At 50.3% G+C, this 27953-nt stretch overlaps 1 protein-coding gene across 1 annotated transcript in view; it reads right to left on the bottom strand.

Moving 5' to 3' along the window:
• LOC309549020 (WD repeat-containing protein 43-like) overlaps positions 1–7102 on the bottom strand; it is a 53654-nt gene extending 46552 nt beyond the window's left edge. Inside the window, exons 1-3 of the mRNA XM_082248962.1 lie at positions 6832–7102; positions 1969–2103; positions 1233–1354 (exon numbers count right to left, since the gene is read on the bottom strand). Of these exons, the coding sequence (XP_082105088.1) occupies positions 1233–1354; positions 1969–2103; positions 6832–7053 (479 nt within the window). The 5' untranslated portion in view covers positions 7054–7102. The remainder of the gene's footprint in view (positions 1–1232; positions 1355–1968; positions 2104–6831) is intronic.
• Positions 7103–27953: the final 20851 nt, after the last annotated feature.

Genomic DNA, 27953 nt, shown 5'->3' with positions numbered 1-27953 from the left:
GGAAGGGTCAATGAGGGAGGAAGGAAGGAAGGAAGGGTCAATGAGGGAGGAAGGAAGGAAGGAAGGGTCAATGAGGGAGGGAGGGAGGAAGGAAGGGTCAATGAGGGAGGGAGGGAGGAAGGAAGGGTCAATGAGGGAGGGAGGAAGGAAGGGTCAATGAGGGAGGAAGGAAGGGTCAATGAGGGAGGAAGGAAGGGTCAATGAGGGAGGAAGGAAGGGTCAATGAGGGAGGAAGGAAGGGTCAATGAGGGAGGAAGGAAGGGTCAATGAGGGAGGAAGGAAGGGTCACTATATTATAGGAAGGAAGGAAGGAAGGAAGGAAGGAAGGGTCACTATATTATAGGAAGGAAGGGAGGAAGGGTCACTATATTATAGGAAGGAAGGGTCACTATATTATAGGAAGGAAGGAAGGAAGGGTTACTATGTTATTACAGGAAGGACGGAAGGGTCACTTATATTTCAGGGACGGGGGAGGGGAAGGTGCTCAGACAGCCAAGAGAGAATCACCATTTCTAAATCAGAAATAAGCGAAACCATTCCATGTCATCACAGCGCTCCGTCCAATCTCCTCACTCCTCTGGGTATGGGGGGGGGGGGGGGTACATAGTTATACAATGTAGTGGAGTAGGGGGTCCCCAATAATGTGATTACTCCTCAGACACACCGATACAAACAGACTGATGGGAAAACATGTAAACCCCAATAATGAACTTCCACTCACTTCCTTCTGATCTGGTAAATATACAATTGTAAGCATTTTATTTTATCTTTAGTGAAAATAATGAGCTGATAAACTCCCGCACTCATTTTACAGCATCTCACAAAAGTAAGTACACCCCTCACATTTTAGACATTAATGGCTGTGTGTTGAGTTATTTTGAGGGGACAGTAAATTTACACTGTTATACAAGCTGTACACTCACTACTTTACATTGTAGCAAAGTCTCATTTCTTCAGTATTGTCACATGGGAGGGGTGTACTTACTTTTGTCAGATACTGTATATTGTTCCAGCTCTCTCTATGGGCTACACTCCTTATATTTGAGAAAAGTAAATTATGTCCTAAGATGACAATGCTGCCCCCCCTAGATACAGTATAGTGAGTTGTCACCCTAGGCGTATTATTGGCAGGATCCCCATAGTGGAAATAGAAAATAAATGTGGCCAATCCATCTTCAGACTAGGAATGAGATTTTGGTTGCTGGGATGGAGACGCCGGATCATCCACTCACCATTTCACTTTGCAGGTCTGTGTGTTCCATTCTATAATGTGTTTGTCTTCTGAACAGCTGTACAGACAACCGCCGTCCTGATGCCACCGGACGCAGTTTACTCGGTTATCATGGCCGCCAACCTGGGAGAAATTAAGTAGATTATTAATAAATGATCCCCTCTCCTTCCTACAATCAGTGTAAGGGGGGGGGGGGGGTTCAGGGAATAATGCTGTGCGGACGTTTGACATCGGCATGCCACACACAGACAGGCTGACTCAGTATTGTCCCCCATGATCTCGCTATCTCAGGAACAGGCAGAGACCACACGGTGTAGCGGCCCTGAGCAGGTAGATAGCGGGGGGCCCCAGACTGACCCCGCCCACATTCACTGGGCGATACATCTTCTGGAATTCAAACCCCAAATTTTTATATTGCAGCGTACTACCCCTTATTTGTGGTGGGAACATCAAAGTTCATTTCACAGCCCCCCCCCCCTTTTTTTAATTGTCACCAGGTAGTCCTGCCAGTAACACATCCAGCTTTTTCTGTAGTTGCTGAAAATGTTTTTAGCCTGGAAAAAGAAAACCAATGAAGCCACCCAGTAAGCTGCAATGCATTCAATATTAACTCCTGGGTGGGCGTTGAGCGCGGCGCCGATAGTGGCGAGGGCCCAGCGGCTGTCTTTTCATTCGCTGAAGATCTCAGTTCTGGGCGGAGTAACACTTTAAGAAAAGGCAAAGGACAGAAAACTCACCAGTTTGCTTTGTAGTTCCCCCTTGACAACGCTGTACAATAATATGGTGCCGGTTGCCGTGCCGATGGCGAGGAGGTCGTATTGTCCGTCTTTATTCGCTGCTTCAGATTTCCGCTTCTTTTTCTGATGACTTTCCTGAACAAATAAATAAATAAATGAGTGTCATCCCCCGAGCCGTATATACAGACATTCACCCCGTATTCATTCAATGTATAAAGAGAAGAGGAGACCGGCCTGTCATGTGATCTCAGCCAGTGTGAAAGACCCTCCCCTTCCTGCAGAGATCACATGATCCAATGCCTAGGCTTTTACTTATATGAATGCAGCATTACACCCCTCCCCCCCCCCCCAGAATAGCCAATCCATTCTTCCGTTACTATGTACCCATCTGAAGGAGGTCTGTACAGCTTCCAGCAACATCAGCGCACCGGTCTGCTGTAATGTGTGTTGGTGTAAAACCAGGGGGCTCCAAACTTACTCAAAGGGCCAGTTTAGTGTCCTTCAGACTTTAGAGGGGGCCAGACCATGGCCAGTAGGAGTAGCAAATGGTGGTGGGGGGGGGGGGGGGGGTCAGGCGGATGGAAGAGCCCCCCCCCCCCTCTTTGGGCAAGCAGCCAGAGGGCAGAAGCAGCCAGCCAAGGGGAACAGCAGCCCCGGTGTTAAGGGCAGCCAGAAAGAACAGCAGCCCCCCGTTGTTGGGCGAGGGGGAGAAGGGTCAGCCGTAGGGAAAAGCAGCCCCCCCATCGTTGGGTGTGGGGGGGCCCAGCTGCCCCTGTTGGGCGGGAGTTTAGCTGGAGGGAACAGCGTCCTCCCCCACCGTTGAGCGCGAGGAGGGGTCAGCTGTAAGGGAACAGCAGCCCCCCTGTCGTTGGGCGAGGGGGGGCGTTTACCCATAGGAACAGCTGCCCCTGTCGTTGGGTGTGGTGGGGAACAACTGAGTGAATGCAAGAAAAGGGCCACATTACACAAAGGGGCTCCATATTGTGACCACCAGGGTGTCCTTGTGAAATCCATCTCCTTTCCCATGAAGCTTTGCACTATAAATCTGTATATTGGGGGCGTCCCCTCTATGGAGTGACTCCGTGTCAGAAGGAAAGCGGCCGCATCGGGGGGGGCTTAGGAGAAATTTAATAAAACTGATTTCTGTGCAGACGCTGAAAATATCAAATAATAAAAATGACAGATCGGCTGAATGGAATGAGAGCGCCGGCTTCCTGCTGCCAGGGAACAGACTTCCTCCATCCGGTGACAACGCTAAATGCCATGCAGGGAATTCACAACTAGGGATGATCTAACGGTTCGGGTCGACCCGAACATTGGCTGTTCGAGGTTCGGCCGAATTCCGAACTTTTTGCTGAAAAAGTTCGGAATTCGGCAACCAGAACCGACCAAAATGCAATGGGAAAGGAAATGGGCTTTAAAAGCCCGTGATTGGACCAGAACCATCAGTAAAAGCCAATTGAGGGGGCAGGAGAATGCTAGGAATGTGATTGGAGTGACTAGGGGGTCCATAGGCCAATCATTAGTGAATACGCCCCCAGGATATAAGATAGCCCCCGCCAAATCTCTACCATTTTAATACAGGGACATGGAAGAGAGTGGAAGCAGTTCTGTTACAAAGTGTCATTTAGCAATTATTAGTGTGAGGAAAGGGATATCTAGTGTAGTTAGGGTGCTATATACCACTATAGTTAGATTTAATTATTCAGTTTCTGTAGGGAAAGTATTAAGTGTAAGGGGACCGTAGTGTAGTGTAGGGTTAACTGACTGCTATGTCAGGGTGACCGCTATAGAGAAAAGTTTGTTTCTCTTAGAACACTTACAGAACAGGAATATGGCTTCTCCCCTGTCACCCGGCTTTTTGCTGCAGGCGTTTATAGGGCTTTTTTGAGGACATGTTTGGAGTCAGGCATGACATCAGAACTTCTGTATAGGGGTATATATACACACACACACGTCTGTATATATACACATATATAGGTGTGAAAGTAGCAGAAACCTATGCCTGCGCTAATGAAATAATGAACACCCATATGGCTTCTCTCCTATCAAACCTATATATGTGTATGTGTATAAATACATATAAGTGTGTGTGTATATATATACCCCTATACAGAAGTTCTGGTGTTATGCCTGCCTCCAAAGTCCCCCAAAAAAATGCCTGCTACAAAACCGGCAAGGTGTGAAAATAGCGGAGCCATATCCCTGTTCTATATTAATTCTAATAAACGATTGTTTTTCTGGTTCTGGACATGCTACAGAGCTGACACTTCTCAGGTACGCTTTTTACACCCCCCAGATACTAAATCCAAAGAAATCTTTTTTTTTTTTCAATAATTTTTTTCAATAATTGGCTGTCTATCAAAAATGACAATTTTTAAGAACTTTTATTTGTGTGATTAATAGTCCATGGGGCATGACCCAGAACCCTAGGCACTTTTTAGGGGCATTTATTGTGTTTTAGGGCTTCAAAATGGGGTTTTTTGATTACCGAAGTTCGGGTCCCATTGATTTCAATGGGGTTCTGGAATCCCGGCCGATCTTTCGGGAAGTTCGGGTGTTCTGGTCGAACTTCTGAAAAGTTCCATCATCCCTACTCACAACAGCGTTGTCACCCTGCGGTATATGGTAACTCCTCCCACCTGATCCCAGTTAGCAAAAGATCTGAACAACTTGTCTGGGTGCTGCGGGGGAGGGGGGAATCGCTTTGTTTTTAGCAATGCGCACCAACAGGTTGATACACAAATTTAATTTGGGGGGGTCAAAAGAATAAGAAGACTCTGCAATTGTGATTTTGATACAATGTTCACTTTAAGGAGGGGGGGGGGGGGGGGGGACGACACGAGAATGACTACCATGGAACGGTTTCATCCGAAAACACGAAGTATCAGAGTGCTGAACCGAGACCGGGACACCACATCTGACACCCTCCGCCCCTCCCCCACACTTCTACTGTATGAGACGTGACCACATCCTGACATGTTACATCCCCCGCTCCAAACAGACAGGCGTGTCATGTGATCATAGGAGGACCAACACCCGCAAATCCATTACCTGAGACCCCCCCAATCTCTGCCAGATAGAGGAGGTCACATGTCATCAGGTGCGGGGGAGGGAAGACCCAATACAAATCTTTCCTACAACTCCAATCAGATCCTATGAAGAGTCATGTGATTGGATGGTTACATGTATGGTCACCATGAGATGTACCCCCACCCCCCATCATATGAGATAAAAGGGCAAAACCCCCCCACATGATCCACAGACATGCTGAGACTCGGGGTGCTGTCACCGCCCCCCAATGGGTACCAGGACTCTATGGAAGGACAGATCACATCTTCTGAGTTGTTACATTGTAATCAGGCGTCTCTCCGTATTCAGCCTCACACACGAAGAAATGGGACTTTTCTGGGTATTTGTTGCCCCTCCGTGTTCTCCCGTGTCCATACACGCTATAGGCGTGTATATGTGCGTCACACAAATACATTCTGCCCAATAGAACGCATGGAACAACCGCAACTCACCGCGTCCGTCTGATCCTCCATGAGATACAGGGAGGTGATAGAAGGGACATTACAATGTAACAATCCTAGGACACGTGATCACACACATGTAACATGTCCCATCCTATGAGATGATATAGGGGGATTGGTGTGTGCGATCACATGTTCTAGGATAGAAGGTATCACCTCATATCTCTATGGGGGGGGGGGGGGGGGGACATATTACATGTGTGTTTATACTAGGGAATCGACCGATCATCGATATATTGAGGGCCGATCTGCACTTCCCCCGATATATTAGAATCGGCCCCGATTACCGATATTCCAGGAAAGTGCCGGAGTCATCCCTGCAGCTGGAGGCGTCACCCCGGTACCGGCGTCCATAGCCAGCGGTCAGCTGTCTTCCAATGACAACCAATATGGCTGAGAAGCTGCTCAGCTGGGGGGGGTCACATGTTACATTGTAATAAGATGTCATTTCTATCACCTCTCATTGGGGGGGGGGGGGGGGGGGGTCACATGTTACATTGTAATAAGATGTCATTTCTTTATGTCTCAGTATAAGTGACATCTTATTACAATGTAACATACAGACCATGTGATCTCCATCCTCACACATGGAATATCCCCCCCCCCCATGGGATATGAGAGGTGACAGAAGTGACACATGACTACAATGTAACAGAACACAGAACATGTGTCCCACCCATGAGATATACTGATGTGATCAGAGAGGATTTCATTGTGGGGGGGGGGGGATTGGTGTATATATATATATAGGGATCACATCTTCTAGGATTGTTACATTGTAATAATTGTCACTTCTATCACCCCTCATATCCCATGGGGGGGGGGGGGATATTCCATGTGTGAGGATGGAGATCACATGGTCTGTATGTTACATTGTAATAAGATGTCACTTATACTGAGACATAAGAAATGACATCTTATTACAATGTAACATGTGACCCCCCCTCCACATAAACACATCCCATCCCCCTGTATATCCCTCAGTGACAATATTCCCCAACCCCCTCTTTCGAGGTTGCCCCCCCCATACACAGACTGCCCTTCACCACCCCCCTCAGTTGGGGGCCCCCCTCATACAAACATTGCCCTCTTCCCAGGTTGGGCCCCCCCCATACACAGAATGGGTCTCACCTGCCCCCCCTCTCCAATTAGGGCCAACAAACACAGACTGCCCCCCCCTCCTCCCCGGTTGGTACCCTCCATACAGACTGCCCCCCTCCCCGGTTGGGCCCCCCCATACACAAACTGCCCCCCTCCCTGTTAGGGCCCCCCCATGCAGACTGCCCCCCTCCTCCCCAGTTGGGCCCCCCATACATAGAATGGGTCTCACCTGCCCTCCTCCCCGGTTGGGGCCCCCCCAGGCCAGGCAGGTACAGGTGGCGGAGAGGTGAGCGGAGGGGACGTACTCCCGGCGGAGTCCCCCTTCTCTGCTGTCCCATACGGTGATCCTCCCGTCCAGGCCGGACACGGCCAGCAGATCTCTCCTCCCCGGGGTGAAGGCGCTGGCGGGGGGGAGCGTCTCGTACACGCCGCCCGCTGCAGCCGCCGCCATTGCTCCGTCCGATCCCGGCCACGTGTTTAAGGACAGGGCATGCGCACGGCATTCGAGGGAGGGGCTTCGCTTCCGCGCCACACCTCCCTGGGGGCGACGTCGGCCTAGTAGAGGCACGCTGGGCGGAGCTCCGACCACAGAGGCCGACTTGTAGGACGCGCGGTGTCTCCGCAGTGGCGGCCATGATGGCGGAACCCATTCAGACTGAGAGAACTGCCAGGAGGGCTTCGATAACATGGCGGACATCACCGGATTCATAGAGCGTGATCGCAGACATGTTTGTTTCATGGAAGTATAACACATGTCACTTCTCCAGGGGAGAGCACGCTGCCTTCACGTGGTAGTGACAATCCCGAGCCAAGCGGACCGGTCACCGATCACTGTATATCATATGTATAAATGGGCCGACCATCCCCAGAACCACAGGAGCTTACACTCTAATCCCATTCACTATGGGACCCCCACACTACACTAAGTTATTTACACAAAGCTGCCAAGTGTCCCCCCTCATTTCTCCCCCATTTACATCTCATCTATATACACTTCCTGACCACAATATATATATATATATATATACTACTCAAATATATGAGAGGAACACTGAAAACATCAGATCCCAATGGGGAAAAAAATCGTACTGGATATCTATACTGGCATGGACTGGGTAACGTGTTAGGATCTATACTGGTATGGACTGGGTAACGTGTTAGGATATATACTGGTATGGACTGGGTAATGTGTTAGGACCTATACTGGTATGGACTGGGTAATGTGTTAGGATCTATACTGGTATGGACTGGGTAACGTGTTAGGATCTATACTGGTATGGACTGGGTGACGTGTTAGGATCTATACTGGTATGGACTGGGTAACGTGTTAGGACCTATACTGGTATGGACTGGGTAATGTGTTAGGATCTATACTGGTATGGACTGGGTAATGTGTTAGGATCTATACTGGTATGGACTGGGTAATGTGTTAGGATCTATACTGGTATGGACTGGGTAATGTGTTAGGATCTATACTGGTATGGACTGGGTAATGTGTTAGGATCTATACTGGTATGGACTGGGTAATGTGTTAGGATCTATACCGGTATGGACTGGGTAATGTGTTAGGATTTATACTGGTATGGACTGGGGAATGTGTTAGGATCTATACCGGTATGGACTGGGTAATGTGGTAGGATCTATACCGGTATGGACTGGGTAATGTGTTAGGATTTATACTGGTATGGACTGGGGAATGTGTTAGGATCTATACCGGTATGGACTGGGTAACGTGTTAGGATCTATACTGGTATGGACTGGGTGACGTGTTAGGATCTATACTGGTATGGACTGGGTGATGTGTTAGGATCTATACTGGTATGGACTGGGTGACGTGTTAGGATCTATACCGGTATGGACTGGGTAATGTGTTAGGATTTATACTGGTATGGACTGGGGAATGTGTTAGGGTCTATACCGGTATGGACTGGGTAACGTGTTAGGATCTATACTGGTATGGACTGGGTGACGTGTTAGGATCTATACTGGTATGGACTGGGTGATGTGTTAGGATCTATACCGGTATGGACTGGGTAACGTGTTAGGATCTATACTGGTATGGACTGGGTGACGTGTTAGGATCTATACTGGTATGGACTGGGTGACGTGTTAGGATCTATACCTGTATGGACTGGGTAATGTGTTAGGATTTATACTGGTATGGACTGGGGAATGTGTTAGGATCTATACTGGTATGGACTGGGTAATGTGTTAGGATCTATACTGGTATGGACTGGGTAATGTGTTAGGATCTATACTGGTATGGACTGGGTAATGTGTTAGGATCTATACTGGTATGGACTGGGTAATGTCTTAGGATCTATACTGGTATGGACTGGGTAATGTCTTAGGATCTATACTGGTATGGACTGGGTAATGTGTTAGGATCTATTCCGGTATGGACTGGGTAATGTCTTAGGATCTATACTGGTATGGACTGGGTAATGTCTTAGGATCTATACTGGTATGGACTGGGTAATGTGTTAGGATCTATACTGGTATGGACTGGGTAATGTGTTAGGATCTATTCCGGTATGGACTGGGTAATGTGTTAGGATTTATTCTGGTACGGACTGTGTATTTTATTAGGCTATATACTGGTATGGACTGGGTAATTTGTTAGGATGTATACTGGTATGGACTGGATAATGTATTAGGATCTATACAGGTATGGACTGGGTAATGTGTTAGGATCTATACTGGTATGGACTGGGTAATGTGTTAGGATCTATACTGGTATGGACTGGATAATGTATTAGAATCTATACTGGTATGGGCTGGGTATTGTGTTCGGATCTATACTGGTATGGACTGGATTATTTGTTAGGATCTATACTGGTATGGACTGGATTATGTGTTAGGATCTATACTGGTATGGACTGGGTAATGTGTTGGGATCTAAACTGGTATGGACTGGGTAACGTGTTAGGATATATACTGGTAGTCAATAATGTCCCAGAGGAGTTCTATTGGATTTAAGTCAGATGAGTGTGGGGGCCATTCAATGATATCAATCCCTTCATCCTCCAGTAACTGGCTGCATACTCAATGAGACCGGGCATTGTCCTGCACCAGTGTAGGGTCTGACAATGGGTCCAAGGATTTCATCCCAAACCTAATGGCAGTCAGGGTGCCATTGTCTAGCCTGTAGAGGTCTGTGCGTCCCTCCATGGATATTCCTCCCCAGACCATCTCTGACCCACCACCAACCGGTCATGCTGAACGATGTTACAGGCAGCATAATGTTCTCCACACCTTCTCCAGACCCTTTCACGTCTGTCACATGTGCTTAGGGTGAACTCTGCTCTCATCTGTGAAAAGCACAGGGCGCCAGTGGTGGTCCTGCCAATTCTGGTGTTTAATGGCAACCGCCAATCAACCTCCACAGTGCCGGGCAGTGAGCACAGCGCCCACTAGAAGATATCGGCCCTCAGGCCACCCTCATGAAGTCTGTTTCTGATTGTTTGGTCAGAGACATTCACACCAGTGTCTGCTGGAGGTCATTTTGTAGGGCTCTGGCAGCGCTCAGCCTGTTCCTCCTTCCACAAAGGAGCAGATACCGGTCCTGCTGATGGGTTAAGGACCTTCTACAGTCCTGTCCACCTCTCCTAGAGTAACTGCCGGTCTCCTGGAATCTCCTCCATGCTCCTGAGACCTTCTGGCAATGGGACGTATTGATGGGCCATCCTGGAGGAGTTGGACTGCCTGTGCAACCTCTATAGGGTCCAGGTATGACCTCATACTACCAGTAGTGACACTGACCCCCTCTATAGGGTCCAGGTATCTACTCATGCTACCAGTAGTGACACTGACCCCCTCTAAAGGGTCCAGGTAATGGTATGGCCTCATGCTACCAGTAGTGACACTGACCCCCTCTATAGAGTCCAGGTATGACCTCATGCTACCAGTAGTGACACTGACCCCCTCTATAGGGTCCAGGTATGGCCTCATACTACCAGTAGTGACACTGACCCCCTCTATAGGGTCCAGGTATGACCTCATACTACCAGTAGTGACACTGACCCCCTCTATAGAGTCCAGGTATGACCTCATGCTACCAGTAGTGACACTGACCCCCTCTATAGGGTCCAGGTATGGCCTCATACTACCAGTAGTGACACTGAACCCCCTCTATAGGGTCCAGGTATGACCTCATACTACCAGTAGTGACGCTGACCCCCTCTATAGGGTCCAGGTATGGCCTCATACTACCAGTAGTGACACTGACCTCCCTCTATAGGGTCCAGGTATGGCCTCATACTACCAATAGTGACACTGACTCCCTCTATAGGGTCCAGGTATCTCCTCATGCTACCAGTAGTGACACTGACCCCCTCTATAGGGTCCAGGTATGACCTCATGGTACCAGTAGTGACACTGACCCCCTCTATAGGGTCCAGGTATGACCTCATGCTACCAGTAGTGACACTGACCCCCTCTATAGGGTCCAGGTATGGCCTCATACTACCAGTAGTGACACTGAACCCCTCTATAGGGTCCAGGTATGACCTCATGGTACCAGTAGTGACACTGACCCCCTCTATTTGGTCCAGGTATGACCTCATGCTACCAGTAGTGACACTGACCCCCTCTATAGGGTCCAGGTATGGCCTCATACTACCAGTAGTGACACTGACCCCCTCTATAGGGTCCAGGTATGACCTCATACTACCAGTAGTGACACTGACCCCCTCTATAGGGTCCAGGTATGGCCTCATACTACCAATAGTGACACTGACTCCCTCTATAGGGTCCAGGTATCTCCTCATGCTACCAGTAGTGACACTGACCCCCTCTATAGGGTCCAGGTATCTCCTCATACTACCAGTAGTGACACTGACCCCCTCTATAAGGTCCAGGTATGACCTCATGGTACCAGTAGTGACACTGACCCCCCTCTATAGGGTCCAGGTATGACCTCATGCTACCAGTAGTGACACTGACCCCCTCTATAGGGTCCAGGTATGACCTCATACTACCAGTAGTGACACTGACCCCCCTCTATAGGGTCCAGGTATGACCTCATACTACCAGTAGTGACACTGACCCCCTCTATAGGGTCCAGGTATGGCCTCATACTACCAATAGTGACACTGACTCCCTCTATAGGGTCCAGGCATCTCCTCATGCTACCAGTAGTGACACTGACCCCCTCTATAGGGTCCAGGTATCTCCTTATACTACCAGTAGTGACACTGACCCCCTCTATAAGGTCCAGGTATGACCTCATGCTACCAGTAGTGACACTGACCCCCCTCTATAGGGTCCAGGTATGGCCTCATACTACCAGTAGTGACACTGAACCCCTCTATAGGGTCCAGGTATGACCTCATGGTACCAGTAGTGACACTGACCCCCTCTATAGGGTCCAGGTATGACCTCATGCTACCAGTAGTGACACTGACCCCCTCTATAGGGTCCAGGTATGGCCTCATACTACCAGTAGTGACACTGACCCCCTCTATAGGGTCCAGGTATCTCCTCATGTTACCAGTAGTGACACTAACCCCCTCTATAGGGTCCAGGTATGGCCTCATGCTACCAGTAGTGACACTGACCCCCTCTATAAGGTCCAGGTATCTCCTCATACTACCAGTAGTGACACTGACCTCTCTCTATAGGGTCCAGGTATGGCCTCATACTACCAGTAGTGACACTGACCCCCCTCTATAGGTTCCAGGTAGGGCATCATACTACCAGTAGTGACACTGACCCCCCTCTATAGGGTCCAGGTATGGCCTCATGCTACCAGTAGTGACACTGACCCCCTCTATAAGACCCAGGTATGACCTCATACTACCAGTAATGACACTGACCCCCTCCATAGGGTCCAGGAATGGCCTCATACTACCAGTAGTGACACTGACCCCCTCTATAGGGTCCAGGTATCTCCTCATACTACCAGTAGTGACACTGGTCCCCTTTATAGGGTCCAGGTATGACCTCATACTACCAGTAGTGACACTGACCCCCTCTATAGGGTCCAGGTATGACCTCATACTACCAGTAGTGACACTGGCCCCATCTATAGGGTCCAGGTATGGCCTCATGCTACCAGTAGTGACACTGACCTCCCTCTATAGGGTCCAGGTATCTCCTCATACTACCAGTAGTGACACTGACTCCCTCTATAGGGTCCAGGAATGGCCTCATACTACCAGTAGTGACACTGACCCCCTCTATAGGGTCCAGGTATCTCCTCATACTACCAGTAGTGACACTGGCCCCCTTTATAGGGTCCAGGTATGACCTCATACTACCAGTAGTGACACTGACCCCCTCTATAGGGTCCAGGTATCTCCTCATACTACCAGCAGTGACACTGACCTCCCTCTATAGGGTCCAGGTATCTCATCATGCTACCAGTAGTGACACTGACCCCCCTCTATAGGGTCCAGGTATCTCATCATGCTACCAGTAGTGACACTGACCCCCCTCTATAGGGTCCAGGTATCTCATCATGCTACCAGTAGTGACACTGACCCCCCTCTATAGGGTCCAGGTATGGCCTCATACTACCAGTAGTGACACTGACCCCCCTCTATAGGGTCCAGGTATGGCCTCATGCTACCAGTAGTGACACTGACCCCCTCTATAAGACCCAGGTATCTCCTCATACTACCAGCAGTGACACTGACTTCCCTCTATAGGGTCCAGGTATGGCCTCATGCTACCAGTAGTGACACTGACCCCCCTCTATAGGGTCCAGGTATCTCCTCATACTACCAGTAGTGACACTGACCCCCTCTATAGGGTCCAGGTATGGCCTCATACTACCAGTAGTGACACTGACCCCCTCTTTAGGGTCCAGGTATGACCTCATACTACCAGTAGTGACACTGACCCCCTCTATAGGGTCCAGGTATGACCTCATGCTACCAGTAGTGACACTGACCCCCTATATAGGGTCCAGGTATGACCTCATACTACCAGTAGTGACACTGACCCCCCTCTATAGGGTCCAGGTATGACCTCATAGTACCAGTAGTGACACTGACCCCCCTCTATAGGGTCCAGGTATGGCCTCATACTACCAGTAGTGACACTGACTCCCTCTATAGGGCCCAGGTATGGCCTCATACTACCAGTAGTGACACTGACCCCCTATATAGGGTCCAGGTATGACCTCATACTACCAGTAGTGACACTGACCCCCTCTATAGGGTCCAGGTATGGCCTCATGCTACCAGTAGTGACACTGACCCCCTCTATAGGGTCCAGGTATGGCCTCATACTACCAGTAGTGACACTGACCCCCCTCTATAGGGTCCAGGTATGGCCTCATACTACCAGTAGTGACACTGACCCCCTCTATAGGGTCCAGGTATGACCTCATACTACCAGTAGTGACACTGGCCCCATCTATAGGGTCTAGGTATGGCCTCATGCTACCAGTAGTGACACTGACCTCCCTCTATAGGGTCCAGGTATCTCCTCATACTACCAGTAGTGACACTGACTCCCTCTATAGGGTCCAGGAATGGCCTCATACTACCAGTAGTGACACTGACCCCCTCTATAGGGTCCAGGTATCTCCTCATACTACCAGTAGTGACACTGGCCCCCTTTATAGGGTCCAGGTATGACCTCATACTACCAGTAGTGACACTGACCCCCTCTATAGGGTCCAGGTATCTCCTTATACTACCAGTAGTGACACTGACCCCCTCTATAGGGTCCAGGTATCTCCTCATACTACCAGCAGTGACACTGACCTCCCTCTATAGGGTCCAGGTATCTCATCATGCTACCAGTAGTGACACTGACCCCCCTCTATAGGGTCCAGATATCTCATCATGCTACCAGTAGTGACACTGACCCCCCTCTATAGGGTCCAGGTATCTCATCATGCTACCAGTAGTGACACTGACCCCCCTCTATAGGGTCCAGGTATGGCCTCATACTACCAGTAGTGACACTGACCCCCCTCTATAGGGTCCAGGTATGGCCTCATGCTACCAGTAGTGACACTGACCCCCTCTATAAGACCCAGGTATCTCCTCATACTACCAGCAGTGACACTGACCTCCCTCTATAGGGTCCAGGTATGGCCTCATGCTACCAGTAGTGACACTGACCCCCCTCTATAGGGTCCAGGTATCTCCTCATGCTACCAGTAGTGACACTGACCCCCTCTATAAGACCCAGGTATCTCCTCATACTACCAGCAGTGACACTGACCTCCCTCTATAGGGTCCAGGTATGGCCTCATGCTACCAGTAGTGACACTGACCCCCTCTATAGGGTCCAGGTATCTCCTCATGCTACCAGTAGTGACACTGACCCCCTCTATAAGACCCAGGTATCTCCTCATACTACCAGCAGTGACACTGACCTCCCTCTATAGGGTCCAGGTATGGCCTCATGCTACCAGTAGTGACACTGACCCCCCTCTATAGGGTCCAGGTATCTCCTCATACTACCAGTAGTGACACTGACCCCCTCTATAGGGTCCAGGTATGGCCTCATACTACCAGTAGTGACACTGACCCCCTCTTTAGGGTCCAGGTATGACCTCATACTACCAGTAGTGACACTGACCCCCTCTATAGGGTCCAGGTATGACCTCATGCTACTAGTAGTGACACTGACCCCCTATATAGGGTCCAGGTATGACCTCATACTACCAGTAGTGACACTGACCCCCCTCTATAGGGTCCAGGTATGACCTCATACTACCAGTAGTGACACTGATCCCCTCTATAGGGTCCAGGTATGGCCTCATACTACCAGTAGTGACACTGACCCCCTCTATAGGGTCCAGGTATGGCCTCATACTACCAGTAGTGACACCGACCCCCTCTATAGGGTCCAGGTATGACCTCATGCTACCAGGAAAAAAGGAGGATATCGTCCGCATATGCTGCAACCTTGTATTGCTTATCAGCAATAATGACTCCCTTGATGTCAGGGTGCGTGCATAGTCCGCGTAGAAAGGGTTCAAGTGTGATAATAAAGATGAGAGGGAAAAGAGGGCATCCCTGCCGGGTGCCGTTTGACACGGAGAAGGCGTTCGACAGATGGTTATTGACCGCACCTGTTTCATTAACACCAAAGCAGCTGAAACTGATTACCAACCCCCTCAACTACTTAAATGACCAGATGAATATCCCAGGGGTTTACTTGACATGATGTTATACTCTGATTAAAAAGTGTTCCTATATTTTTTTGAGCAGTGTACATTATAAATATATATATACAGTATTGTTTTTTTCAGCAGGAGTGCAGTGGTACTCCGGCACCTCCACGTCTGAGTTTTTCCAACGGCAAAGGGTGGTGGGGTGTGCTGGAGGGTCTATTAGTTGGGGGGGGGGGTGTAGTGGTACTGGGGGGGGGGGGGAAATTGTTGTTGGTGGGGCATCTTTGTAGGGCTGCAACTAACAATTATTTTCATAATCGATTAGTTGGCCGATTATTGTTTTGATTAATCGACTAATCAGATAAAAACCTCAACAAAAAAAAAAGGTTGGTGTATAAATTTAGTTAATATTCTTGAATATCTATATACAGTGTTACATATAAATATTCAGTTATATAATTGGATATTTAATCCACTCTGAGACAGATATATTATTGGAGGTTTGAATGTGGTACATATCAGACTCAGAGACCAAAATTTTTAAAATTTGAAAAGACCTAAAACACTTTTTTGCAAATTTTCAGACCGGATTGGTATATAATATTCATGACACTCCCTTATTAACCACTTTACCACCGGAGGATTTTGCTGTCTTACGTCCAGGCCACTTTTTGCGATTCGGCGCTGTGCGAATTTAACTGACAATTGCGCGGTCGTGCAACGCCGTACCCAAACAAAATTTACGTCCTTTTTTTTCCACAAACAGAGCTTTCTTTTGGTGGTATTTGATCACCTGTGCGATTTTTACTTTTTGCGCTATAAACAAAAAAAGAGCGTAAATTTTGAAAAAATAACAATATTTTTCACATTTTTTTACATGAAATTCCCCCCAAAAAAATGTAAAAATCTAAATTTTTTTAGATTTTAGGCCAATTTGTTATATGCTACCTATGTTTGGTAAAAAAAATCACAATAAGCGTATTTTGATTGGTTTGCGCAAAAGTTATTGCGTTTACTAACTAAGGGAAGGATTTTTGTCATTTTTGGTGTTTTTTTTTTTAACGAGTAATGGCGGCGATCTGCGATTTTTTTTGCGGGACTGCGACATTGCGGTGGACAGATTCGGACCCTTGACTGACATTTTTGACACTTTTGGGTTTACCAGTGACATTACTGCAGTAATCAGTGCTATATATATGCACTGTTACTGTAAAAATGACACTGGCAGGGAAGGGGTTAATTTTATTGGAAAGGGAGGGGTTAATGTATGCCTGGTGCTTACTGACGTGTGTGGGGGGAGGGGACTGAGTGACACAGGGACAGATCGAGGATTGAGCTATGCTGAACATTGCAATCTGACCCTGCCTGTCACTTCGGAGATCCGCCCGCTCTGTTTACACAAGCGGGCGGATCTCCACACTCGATTCCCCGACGATCGTCCTCCCCTGGCCCGACTCCCGCTGTGACTGAATACAGCAGGAGCGAGCCTCCGGTGGCGCGTGCGCGCCGCCTTGAGGGGGGGGGTCTGCCGACGTAAGTCTACGTCGTCAGACCTACAAGAGCCACTTTGCCGCAGTAGTATCAACGTGAGCAGCGGTAAAGTGGTTAAATATAATGCACAATGGGGCGTGTCCAAAATGGCGACTTGAGCAGACGTGCCTGCTGAGAGCTCCGAGAGCGAATTATCCTGACTATACTCCGCGACTCCCTTTCCTACTTACCTTGGCCGTTTCGGTCCTCTGCATGCCCAGCCGATCATCCGCCCGACCGCAGCGGGCGAAGAAGCTCCGTTTTCCGCAGCCGGTGCAGTCCCCCAAGGCGCCCGCTCCCGCGCAGACTAGGCCGCAGCCGCCTTGCCCTTCCTGCAAAATGGCCTCTCAGACGGAGCAACACCCTGCTGCCGAGGTCCCGCTGCCTGGCATCCCGGAGGTCATGGCGGCCATAGTGGCCTGCCAGACGGCACTCACCACGAAGATCGAGGCGGTGCAGCTGGATGTCTGTCTGATGCGGCAGGACTTTGACAAGATCCGGTCCCGTCTCACGGAGGTGGAGCAGCGTGTTGGCCCGGTGGAGGATGTGGTGGCTGAACATACGGCCTCCCTGCGGGTCCTGCATACCAAGGTGAGGGCCCTGGAGTTCCGCGCCGAGGACGCCGAGAATCGCAACCGGCGCAACAACCTCCGGATCGTGGGACTCCCGGAGGGGGCGGAAGGTAGGGACCCGACGCTGTTCGTGGAGGAGCTGCTCCGGTCCTTGCTGCCTGCGGCCCGCTACTCCCAGCATTACACCGTAGAGCGGGCTCACCGGGTCCCTCCTCGCCCGGGCCCGGAAGGCTCCCCCCCTCGCACTCTGATCCTTAGACTGCTGAATTTCAGGGACCGGGATGAGACCCTGCGGGCGGCTCGGGCGGCGGGGTCTCTGTCTTACCAGAACGCCAAGCTCATGATCTTCCCAGATTACACCGTGGAGACACAGAAGCAGCGCCGTTCCTTTGATGCTGTCAAGGCTGCGCTCCGGTCTCGGGGCATCAAGTATAATATGCTGTTCCCGGCTAAACTCCGAGTGATTGATGGTGAATCTACACGTTTTTTCACGGATCCTAGAGATGCATCGGACTGGCTGGAGCGCCTTCCCCCCCGTGGCTGAGTGGGTATCCGTTGCCCGGCGTTGTTTCCATCACCTATATGTCACCGCTGGCTTGTTTGCTCTACCCTTCCTGGTTTTTTTTTTTTTTTTTTTCCTAAGCCTTGGCTGCCATGTTGGCGGTGACTTGCACCACCCTTGTTGGATTGATTGCGGCCCTACGCCTGGACGCCCAAGGATTGATGTCTGCACCTGCGGTCGAATGGCTGGCTGACTTGAACTCATTGGACCTACAGATTTGGATCCGGGTTGTGATGCTCTCGGCTGCACCATGCAGCTGCACTTGACTGGTACCGGTTGTGCCTGCCTTACCTGAGAGCCCGTTGGCCCTTGGTTTCACGTCACCTGTTTGACTTGTTTGTTGTGGGGTGTTAGGGGATCCATGCCTGCCCTTGTTTTTGGGTCTGGCGGGGTGGGGGGGGGGGACCGTGGGTTGTTTTGTTCTGACTCGCATGCTGCATTTTTTTTTTTTGTTGTTCATTTTTGGATAACCTGCGAGCTCAGGGGTTTGTATGTACAAGGTTTTGTTTTTCTGGTTGCTCTTTATTTTGTGCCTGGTGTGGCTCCGGCCCTCTGTGGGACCCTTGAGGGGGTCTGGATGGTGTGCGGGTGGCCTGGCCCCCCGGCTTTCGGTGGAGTGGTGGTGCGGGCCTATCCTTCATTACTGGTCCCCTTGGGTGATAATGGCGAAGGTTGATGTGATTTCCTGGAATGTGCGGGGTATGAACTCTGCGGTTAAACGCTCCTTGGTTTTTACCTTTCTGCGCAGATATGCCCCGCACATTTGTGTGTTGCAGGAAACCCACCTGTTGGGATCTCGTACTCGGGGTCTTAGGCGGGCCTGGGTGGGCGCCCACTATCACTCCACGTATTCATGCTACGCCAGGGGGGTTAGCGTCCTCGTGCATCGATCCCTGCCTTTTCGGCTGCTGGAGGTTAGGACTGACCCGGCCGGGAGGTATGTGCTGCTACATGCTATCATACATTCTGTGCCCTTTCTGTTGGTGGGTCTTTACTTGCCTCCTCCGGTTGATCATGCCTTCCTCTACACTCTTATGCAATTGATTGTCTCGTATGATGTGGTTAATGTGCTTTTGCTGGGTGACTTTAACATGTCTCCCACTCCGGATCTGGATCGCCTTCACCCTCCCTCGGTCTGGTCTGACGCCTTGGCCCGTTGGATGTCCACCTTTTCTCTGGTGGATGTCTGGCGGAGCTTACACCCGTCGGATCGGGCGTTTACGTGTCACTCGGCCTCTCATCGGACTTTCTCCCGCATAGATTTGGCGCTGGCCTCTATGGAGGTTGTTAAAATGGTTGCGGCTGCCTCTATTTTGCCCCGAGGCATCTCTGACCATGCTCCCTTATTGCTTTCTCTCCGGTTGTCTGATGGGAGGCCGAGTGGAGGGTGGCGGCTGTCTAGATATTGGATATCGGAGCCCTCTATTGTGGAAGTTATGCCGGCTGAATTGTCCACTTTTTGGTCGCGCAATCTCGAGCACCCTGACCCTCTGGTCCTTTGGGATGCCTTCAAGGCCTGGTTGAGAGGAGTGTATATTACCCGTATTGCGGCAGCTCGCAGGAATTCTGTGCAGTCTCTGGAGCAGCTGGAGGCATCCCTTCGCTCAGCGGAGGAATTATATGTAGCGGCCCCTGATGCGGCCCGTTATTCATCCTTCCAGCGTGCGTTGCGGGAGCTCTCGGTTTACAGGGCTGCTGCCACGGAGAAGTCCCTTCTCTCGACAGCTCAACGAATTTTTGAACATGGGGACAAAAATGGCCGTCTGTTGGCCTGGTTGTCGAGGGAACAGACTCCGGTCACGCATATAGGTCGGATCCGGTCCCCTTCGGGCGACATGGTATCTGATGTTTCTGATGTAAATTCTTGTTTTCTAGATTATTATCGGACTCTATACACCTCTAGGGTGAACTATGCTGATGACGATTTGGAGAGTTATCTGGATGGTGTCTCCCTCCCGGAGTTGGATGCGGAGAGTAGGGCACGCTTGGATAAATCCATCACCTTGGAGGAGGTTCAGATGGCGTTGTCGAGGATGCAGCCTGGCAAGGCTCCGGGCCCAGATGGTATCCCAGTAGAATTTTATTCTACGTTCCAGGAACCCCTGGCGCCTCGCCTGGTGGATCTCTTGACTAAGTTTGCGGACCTGGGTGCCTTGCCGGACTCTTTCTCTGAGGCCCTCATAGTGCTCATCCTTAAGCCTGGTAAGGACCCGGAGGACTGCTCCTCGTATCGCCCTATATCCTTACTGAACGCTGATGCCAAGCTTCTGGCCAAGGTCTTGGCCATTCGTTTGTCCTCGGTCATTGAGGACCTTGTGCATGTGGATCAGACTGGTTTTATGCCGGGGAAGGGGACGGACATTAATCTCCGTCGTCTTCACCTCAACCTTTCTGCTCCCCATCTCAACCCTGGGCAGCGGGTGGTGGCCTCTCTGGATGCGGAGAAGGCTTTTGATTCGGTCGAGTGGCCGTATCTCTGGTCGGTGCTCCGTCGCTTCGGGTTTGGTCCTCGCTTTCTGGGTTGGTTACGCCTGCTCTATCGACGACCGTCGGCTCGGGTCCGCACGAATGGCGTCGCCTCTGCGGCCTTCCCTCTGGGCAGGGGGACGAGGCAGGGCTGCCCGCTTTCCCCCGGGCTATTTGCCCTGGCATTGGAGCCGCTGGCGGCCCTGGTTCGCTCCTCGGAGGATGTTCGCGGTTGGAGGCTGGGCTCCCTGGAGGAGAAGGTGTCCCTCTACGCCGATGACACCTTGCTGTATCTGGCGGATGCGTCCTCGTCCCTGCAGGCCGCCCTGGCCATTTTCGAATCATTTGGCAGGTTTTCGGGGATATGTATTAATTGGTCCAAATCGGTGCTGTTCCCCCTCGATTCGGATGCGCGGGCCTTGGCGGCCCCTTCTCCCTTGATGTGGGTGGACGAATTTAAATATCTGGGGATCCGGATTACCAAAAACAGTGGCGACTATCTCTCCCGCAACGTTACCCCTATATTGGACCGTCTTCGCGACCGCTGCGCAGGTTGGGGATCTCTACCCTTGAACCTACTGGGCCGTATTAATATCGTTAAGATGATTTTTCTGCCAAAATTCCTGTATGTATTTCGCCAGTCCCCGGTGTGGATCCCGGCCGGCTTTTTTCGTGACCTCGACGCTTGCGTCGGCTCCTTTTTATGGGCTGGTTCGCATCCCCGGTTGGCGCGGTCTACATTGCAAATGCCAGTGTCGTCGGGGGGTTTAGCTCTTCCTCATTTTAAGTTTTACTTTTGGGCGGCAGTCCTGGTCACTGTCCATTGGTGGTTCGCAGGCTCCCGATCTAATGCAGCGACGTGCCTGGAGGCTGCTTGCTTGGGCTCCCTGGCGGGCCTCGGCAATCTGCCGTATCGGGGAGTGCGGGCATATCCGTCTCTACCACTGCCTACTAGATCTACCCTCAGGGTTTGGACGGCGGCTCGAGCGCGGTTTCTCCAACCTAATACTTGGTCCCCCTATCAGCCTTTGTGGGGCAATCCCTCCCTCCCTCATCTGCGGACGCTTCCGGATCCGCAGGTCTGGGCTGACCGCGGAATTCGCAGGCTAAGGGATATTATGCCAGTTGGTGAGTTGCGCACGCTTCAGGACTTGCGTGGCTCCTTTGACCTCCCCCGTTGGATTGGGTTCCGCTATCTTCAATTGCGCCATGCGATCCGTGCCCAGTTCCCGACCACTCCAGTTCTCCAGACTGACCGCCTGGAGGATGTCCTCGCGCAGGCTGAGCTTCCCAAACCGTTATCCGTCCTTTATTCTACCCTCCTTGTTGAGGCCTCTCCGGCCCTGGAGCGCCTGTGGCGGCGTTGGTCTGCGGATGTACCTGGCTTGGATAGGGAGGATTGGGACGACTGCTTGGGACGGGGCTCGAGCTCAGTTATAGCTGCCAGAGACAAGCTCATATACACTAAATTTCTGCATAGAGTTTACTTCACTCCTTCGAGACTGCACAGAATGTATCCTGCACGTTCGGCTGACTGCCCTAAGTGTCTGCTGTCTGAGGGCTCCTACATGCACATGTTCTGGGACTGCCCGCGCGTGGCGGAGTTCTGGGGTGAGGTGTTTGAAGTTCTGAACACCCGCCTGGACCTTAGGGTTGTGTGCACCCCGGAGCTGGCGCTTCTGGACATCCCGGACCAGGTCAGGCGCTCTAAATACTCGAGGTTAATGCTATCTTTGGTACTGTATTATGCCAGGAAAGAGATAATTCTGCGGTGGGGTTCCCCCTCCCCTCCCACGCTGTCGGCGTGGAAGGTCCTGGTTAACGGGGCCCTCCCCATCTATAAACTTACCTACATTGCTAGAAATTGCCCCCGCAAATATGATAAGATCTGGCAACCATGGGTAGATAATGTAACTTGATTTCCTCTTCACTGGTTGTGTATTGCATACTGATCTACTGGTTCTCTCAGGGATCTTACTTGACCTCCTTGTATCTTGCTGTCGTATCACTGTATTGTGCTCCCACTGTGCCTTGTTGTTGCCTATTCTCAATGTACTGATGTTTTGGGATTGCTACTTCCCGTTTGCTTTCATGGTGGCCATTGTCTACACACTTACTGTATACTGTTTTTACCTTGTTTTTTTTCAATAAAGAGCAACCTTGTTTGTAAAAAAAAAAATATAATGCACAATACTAGTAAACTTTTACTTTCAATGTAATTGTAATGCCTTCTATCACCTCTAGTCTATGGGCCTCCACCTTCTCTGGGTTCAGATGCTGATCTTCCCTGCACAGAGCCCTAAGGCTCCGTTCACATGTCAGCGTATGGATCGCGGGCAGAACCGCCGCGGTTCCACCCGCGATCCGGAGATTATTGCAAATCGCGGGACACCCGTGCGTTGCCCGTTGATTTGCAATAGACCCCCAAACGCTGAGCGATGTTGCTGCGATTTCCGCCTGCCGAATCGCGGTAACATCGCACAAAAAAAAGAAGCTCTTGTACTGGGTCTATTGCAAATCAACGGGCAATGCACGGGTGTCCCGCGATTTGCAATAATCTCCGGATCGCGGGTGGAACCGCGGCGGTTCTGCCCGCGATCCATACGCTGACATGTGAACGGAGCCTTAAAGTGATTGTAAACAAGGTATATAGCAAGGTGAAAAAACCTCTGCCTTTACAATCACTTGGTTCCTTATCTTGCCCAGGACTACATTTCCCATGAGGCATTGCTCCTCACACATTCACAAGTTCTCTGCCATCTACATACATGTATGGACGGTGTACTGAGCTGTATGAGCCTTGCAATGTATTTTCTGATATGTAAACAAATAATGCATTCTGTATGCAGGACAACTAATCAGCTGACCGATTAATCGATTACGAAAATAGTTGACAACTATTTTCATAATCGATTAGTTGTCGATTAATCAATTAGTTGTTTCAGCCCTACGATCTTTGGTTGCTCTGGGGGTCTTCTGTTGTTGGGGGGGAATCTATTTCTTATGGTTGGGGGATCTATTGTTGCTGGGGGAGGTTGGTCCTGGGGTAAATCTATTGTTGCTGGGGGAGGTGTCAATTGTTGCTTAGGAGGATCTGCTGTTGCTGACAGTATACTGCGGTTGGGAGGTCAGAAGTCTATTTTTGCTGGGGGGGTATACTGCTGTGGGGTCTATTGTTGCTGTGGGGTATACTGCTGTGGGGTCTATTGTTGCTGGGGGGTATACTGCTGTGGGGTCTATTGTTGCTGGAGGATATACTGCTGTGGGGTCTATTGTTGCTGGGGGGTATACTGCTGTGGGGTCTATTGTTGCTGGGGGGTATACTGCTGTGGGGTCTATTGTTGCTGGGGGGTATACTGCTGCGGGGTCTATTGTTGCTGGGTCTATTGTTGCTGGGGGGTATACTGCTGCGGGGTCTATTGTTACTGTGGGGTATACTGCTGAGGGGTCTATTGTTGCTGGGGGGTAAACTGCTGCGGGGTCTATTGTTGCTGGGGGGTATACTGCTGCGGGGTCTATTGTTGCTGGGGGGGTATACTGCTGCGGGGTCTATTGTTGCTGTGGGGTATACTGCTGAGGGGTCTATTGTTGGGGGGGGGTATACTGCTGTGGGGTCTATTGTTGCTGGGGGGTATACTGCTGTGGGGTCTATTGTTGCTGGGGGGTATACTGCTGTGGGGTCTATTGTTGCTGGGGGGTATACTGCTGTGGGGTCTATTGTTGCTGGGGGGTATACTGCTGCGGGGTCTATTGTTGCTGGGGGGTATACTGCTGTGGGGTCTATTGTTGCTGGGGGGTATACTGCTGTGGGGTCTATTGTTGCTGGGGGGTATACTGCTGCGGGGTCTATTGTTGCTGGGGGGTATACTGCTGCGGGGTCTATTGTTGCTGGGGGGTATACTGCTGCGGGGTCTATTGTTGCTGGGGGGTAAACTGCTGCGGGGTCTATTGTTGCTGGGGGGGTATACTGCTGCGGGGTCTATTGTTGCTGTGGGGTATACTGCTGAGGGGTCTATTGTTGCTGGGGGGTAAACTGCTGCGGGGTCTATTGTTGCTGGGGGGTATACTGCTGCGGGGTCTATTGTTGCTGTGGGGTATACTGCTGCGGGGTCTATTGTTGCTGTGGGGTATACTGCTGCGGGGTCTATTGTTGCTGTGGGGTATACTGCTGTGGGGTCTATTGTTGCTTGTGGGGTATACTGCTGAGGGGTCTATTGTTGCTGGGGGGTATACTGCTGTAGGGTCTATTGTTGCTTGTGGGGTATCTATTGTTTCTCTGGGGATCTTATGCTAATGGGGGTGTCTTTTGTTGCTGGGTGGAACTGTTCCTGATGGTTGGGGGATCTATTGTTTCTGGGTGGGGGAGGGGGGTGTCCTGGGGTAAATCTACGGTCACTGGGGGGATCTATTGTTGCTTGTGTTGCCCCCTCCTAGTCAGGTGCTCCTCTGTAGATAGAAGATATCGTTTGGCATTTTCTGCCTATCAGGAAAACCAGATTTGCTTCATCTGCTTATCAGAGGAGTTTGATCTTTAGTTAGCCCGGTGTTCCGTGAGAATTACCTACCCGTGAGAATAACCTACCCCTCGTCACTTCCGGTGCTCTGCACTGTATGTAATGCAGCGGTTACATTAAAACAGCTGTGCTGAAATACGAGTCATCCCCGCTCCTGTCCCGGTCACTTCCCTGCTCTCGGATAGTAAATATAAAAGTGGCGGCGGCTGTATGAAAACATAAATCACTGAGCCGAAAGCCGCTTTTATATTTACTATCCGAGAGCAGGGAAGTGACCGGGACAGGAGCGGGGATGACTCGTATGTCAGCACAGCTGTTTTATGTAAGCGCCGCGTCGGTAGGTTCTTTTCACGGTACACCGTGATCGTTTTATACTAGTACGCATGCGCACTAGTAAGCTCCTCTGTTCTGCCATTAGGTATCCGGCGCTCTGAGCATGCGCACTGCTGCGCTGCTCAGATGCTTCTGGCCGGAAGTGACGAGGGGTAGGTAATTCTCACGGAACACCGGCTCTCTGTGCTCGGTGTGTATTCATCTGGTCTGGGGGGAGTGTCCCCACTCTGTCCAATAGGGAGGCCTGTTAGACAGTGGAGCAAACCTGGCCAATGATACACAGGCTTTTGTAACCGTCCCAGTGGGCTGGCACCTGGAGAGGTGCATGATGGGATTGGAAATAAAAGCTGAGAGCACCTGAGGTAAGGTGTCTTTTGGCGGGAGCCCCAGGATACAGAATACCTCAGGATATTGATTATCCCAGGATATTGATTACCTCAGGATATTGATTATCCCAGGATATTGATTACCTCAGGATATTGATTATCCCAGGATATTGATTATCCCATGATATTGATTACCTCAGGATATTGATTATCCCAGGATATTGATTACCTCAGGATATTGATTATCCCAGGATATTGATTATCCCATGATATTGATTACCTCAGGATATTGATTATCCCAGGATATTGATTACCTCAGGATATTGATTATCCCAGGATATTGATTACCTCAGGATATTGATTATCCCATGATATTGATTACCTCAGGATATTGATTATCCCAGGATATTGATTATCTCAGGATATTGATTATCTCAGGATATAGATCACCTCAGGATATGGATTACCTCAGGATATCGATTACCTCAGGATATTGATTATCCCAGGATATTGATTACCTCAGGATATGGATTACCTCAGGATATTGATTATCTCAGGATATTGATTATCTCAGGATATTGATTATCTCAGGATATTGATTATCTCAGGATATAGATCACCTCAGGATATGGATTACCTCAGGATATTGATTATCCCAGGATATTGATTACCTCAGGATATGGATTACCTCAGGATATTGATTATCTCAGGATATTGATTATCTCAGGATATTGATTATCTCAGGATATTGATTATCTCAGGATATAGATCACCTCAGGATATGGATTACCTCAGGATATTGATTATCTCAGGATATTGATTATCCCAGGATTCAGATTAAAACCAAAGAAGCTGGACTGGGCCTTGCCTGAGGTAAAACACTTGGAAACATGGCAGATTGTCCTACTGTTGCTAACGGTAACCCAGGGGAACCCCCACACAGCAGTGCTACACTAGAGGTATACTGCTGTGGGGGCGGGGGTCTATTGTTACTGGTGGGGTATCAATTGTTTCTCGGGGGATCCATTGTTGCTAAGGGAGATTGTTCCTAGGGTAAATCTATTGTTGCTGGGGTATATACTGCTGTGAGTAGTTGGGGGGGGTCTATTGTTGCTGGTGGGGGATATACTGCTGTGAGTAGTTTGGGAGGGTCTATTGTTCCTGCTGGGGGATATACTGCTGTGAGGAGTTGGGGGTCTATTGTTGCTGTTGGGGGATATACTGCTGTGAGGAGTTGGGGGTCTATTGTTGCTGGTGGGGGATATACTGCTGTGAGTAGTTGGGGGTCTATTGTTGCTGGTGGGGGATATACTGCTGTGAGTAGTTGGGGGTCTATTGTTGCTGGTGGGGGATATACTGCTGTGAGGAGTTGGGGGTCTATTGTTGCTGGTGGGGGATATACTGCTGTGAGGAGTTGGGGGTCTATTGTTGCTGGTGGGGGATATACTGCTGTGAGTAGTTGGGGGGTCTATTGTTGGTGGGGGATTTACTGCTGTGGGGAGTTGGGGGGTCTATTGTTGCTGGGGGGTATACTGCTGTGGGGTCTATTGTTGCTGGGGGGTATACTGCTGCGGGGTCTATTGTTGCTGGGTCTATTGTTGCTGGGGGGTATACTGCTGCGGGGTCTATTGTTACTGTGGGGTATACTGCTGAGGGGTCTATTGTTGCTGGGGGGTAAACTGCTGCGGGGTCTATTGTTGCTGGGGGGTATACTGCTGCGGGGTCTATTGTTGCTGGGGGGGTATACTGCTGCGGGGTCTATTGTTGCTGTGGGGTATACTGCTGAGGGGTCTATTGTTGGGGGGGGGTATACTGCTGTGGGGTCTATTGTTGCTGGGGGGTATACTGCTGTGGGGTCTGTTGTTGCTGGGGGGTATACTGCTGTGGGGTCTATTGTTGCTGGGGGGTATACTGCTGTGGGGTCTATTGTTGCTGGGGGGTATACTGCTGCGGGGTCTATTGTTGCTGG

The sequence above is a fragment of the Pelophylax lessonae genome, assembly GCF_965119305.1.
Source record: "Pelophylax lessonae genome assembly, chromosome: 3".
Lineage (NCBI taxonomy): Eukaryota > Metazoa > Chordata > Amphibia > Anura > Ranidae > Pelophylax > Pelophylax lessonae.
This window is presented reverse-complemented; position numbering and strand designations above follow the sequence as displayed.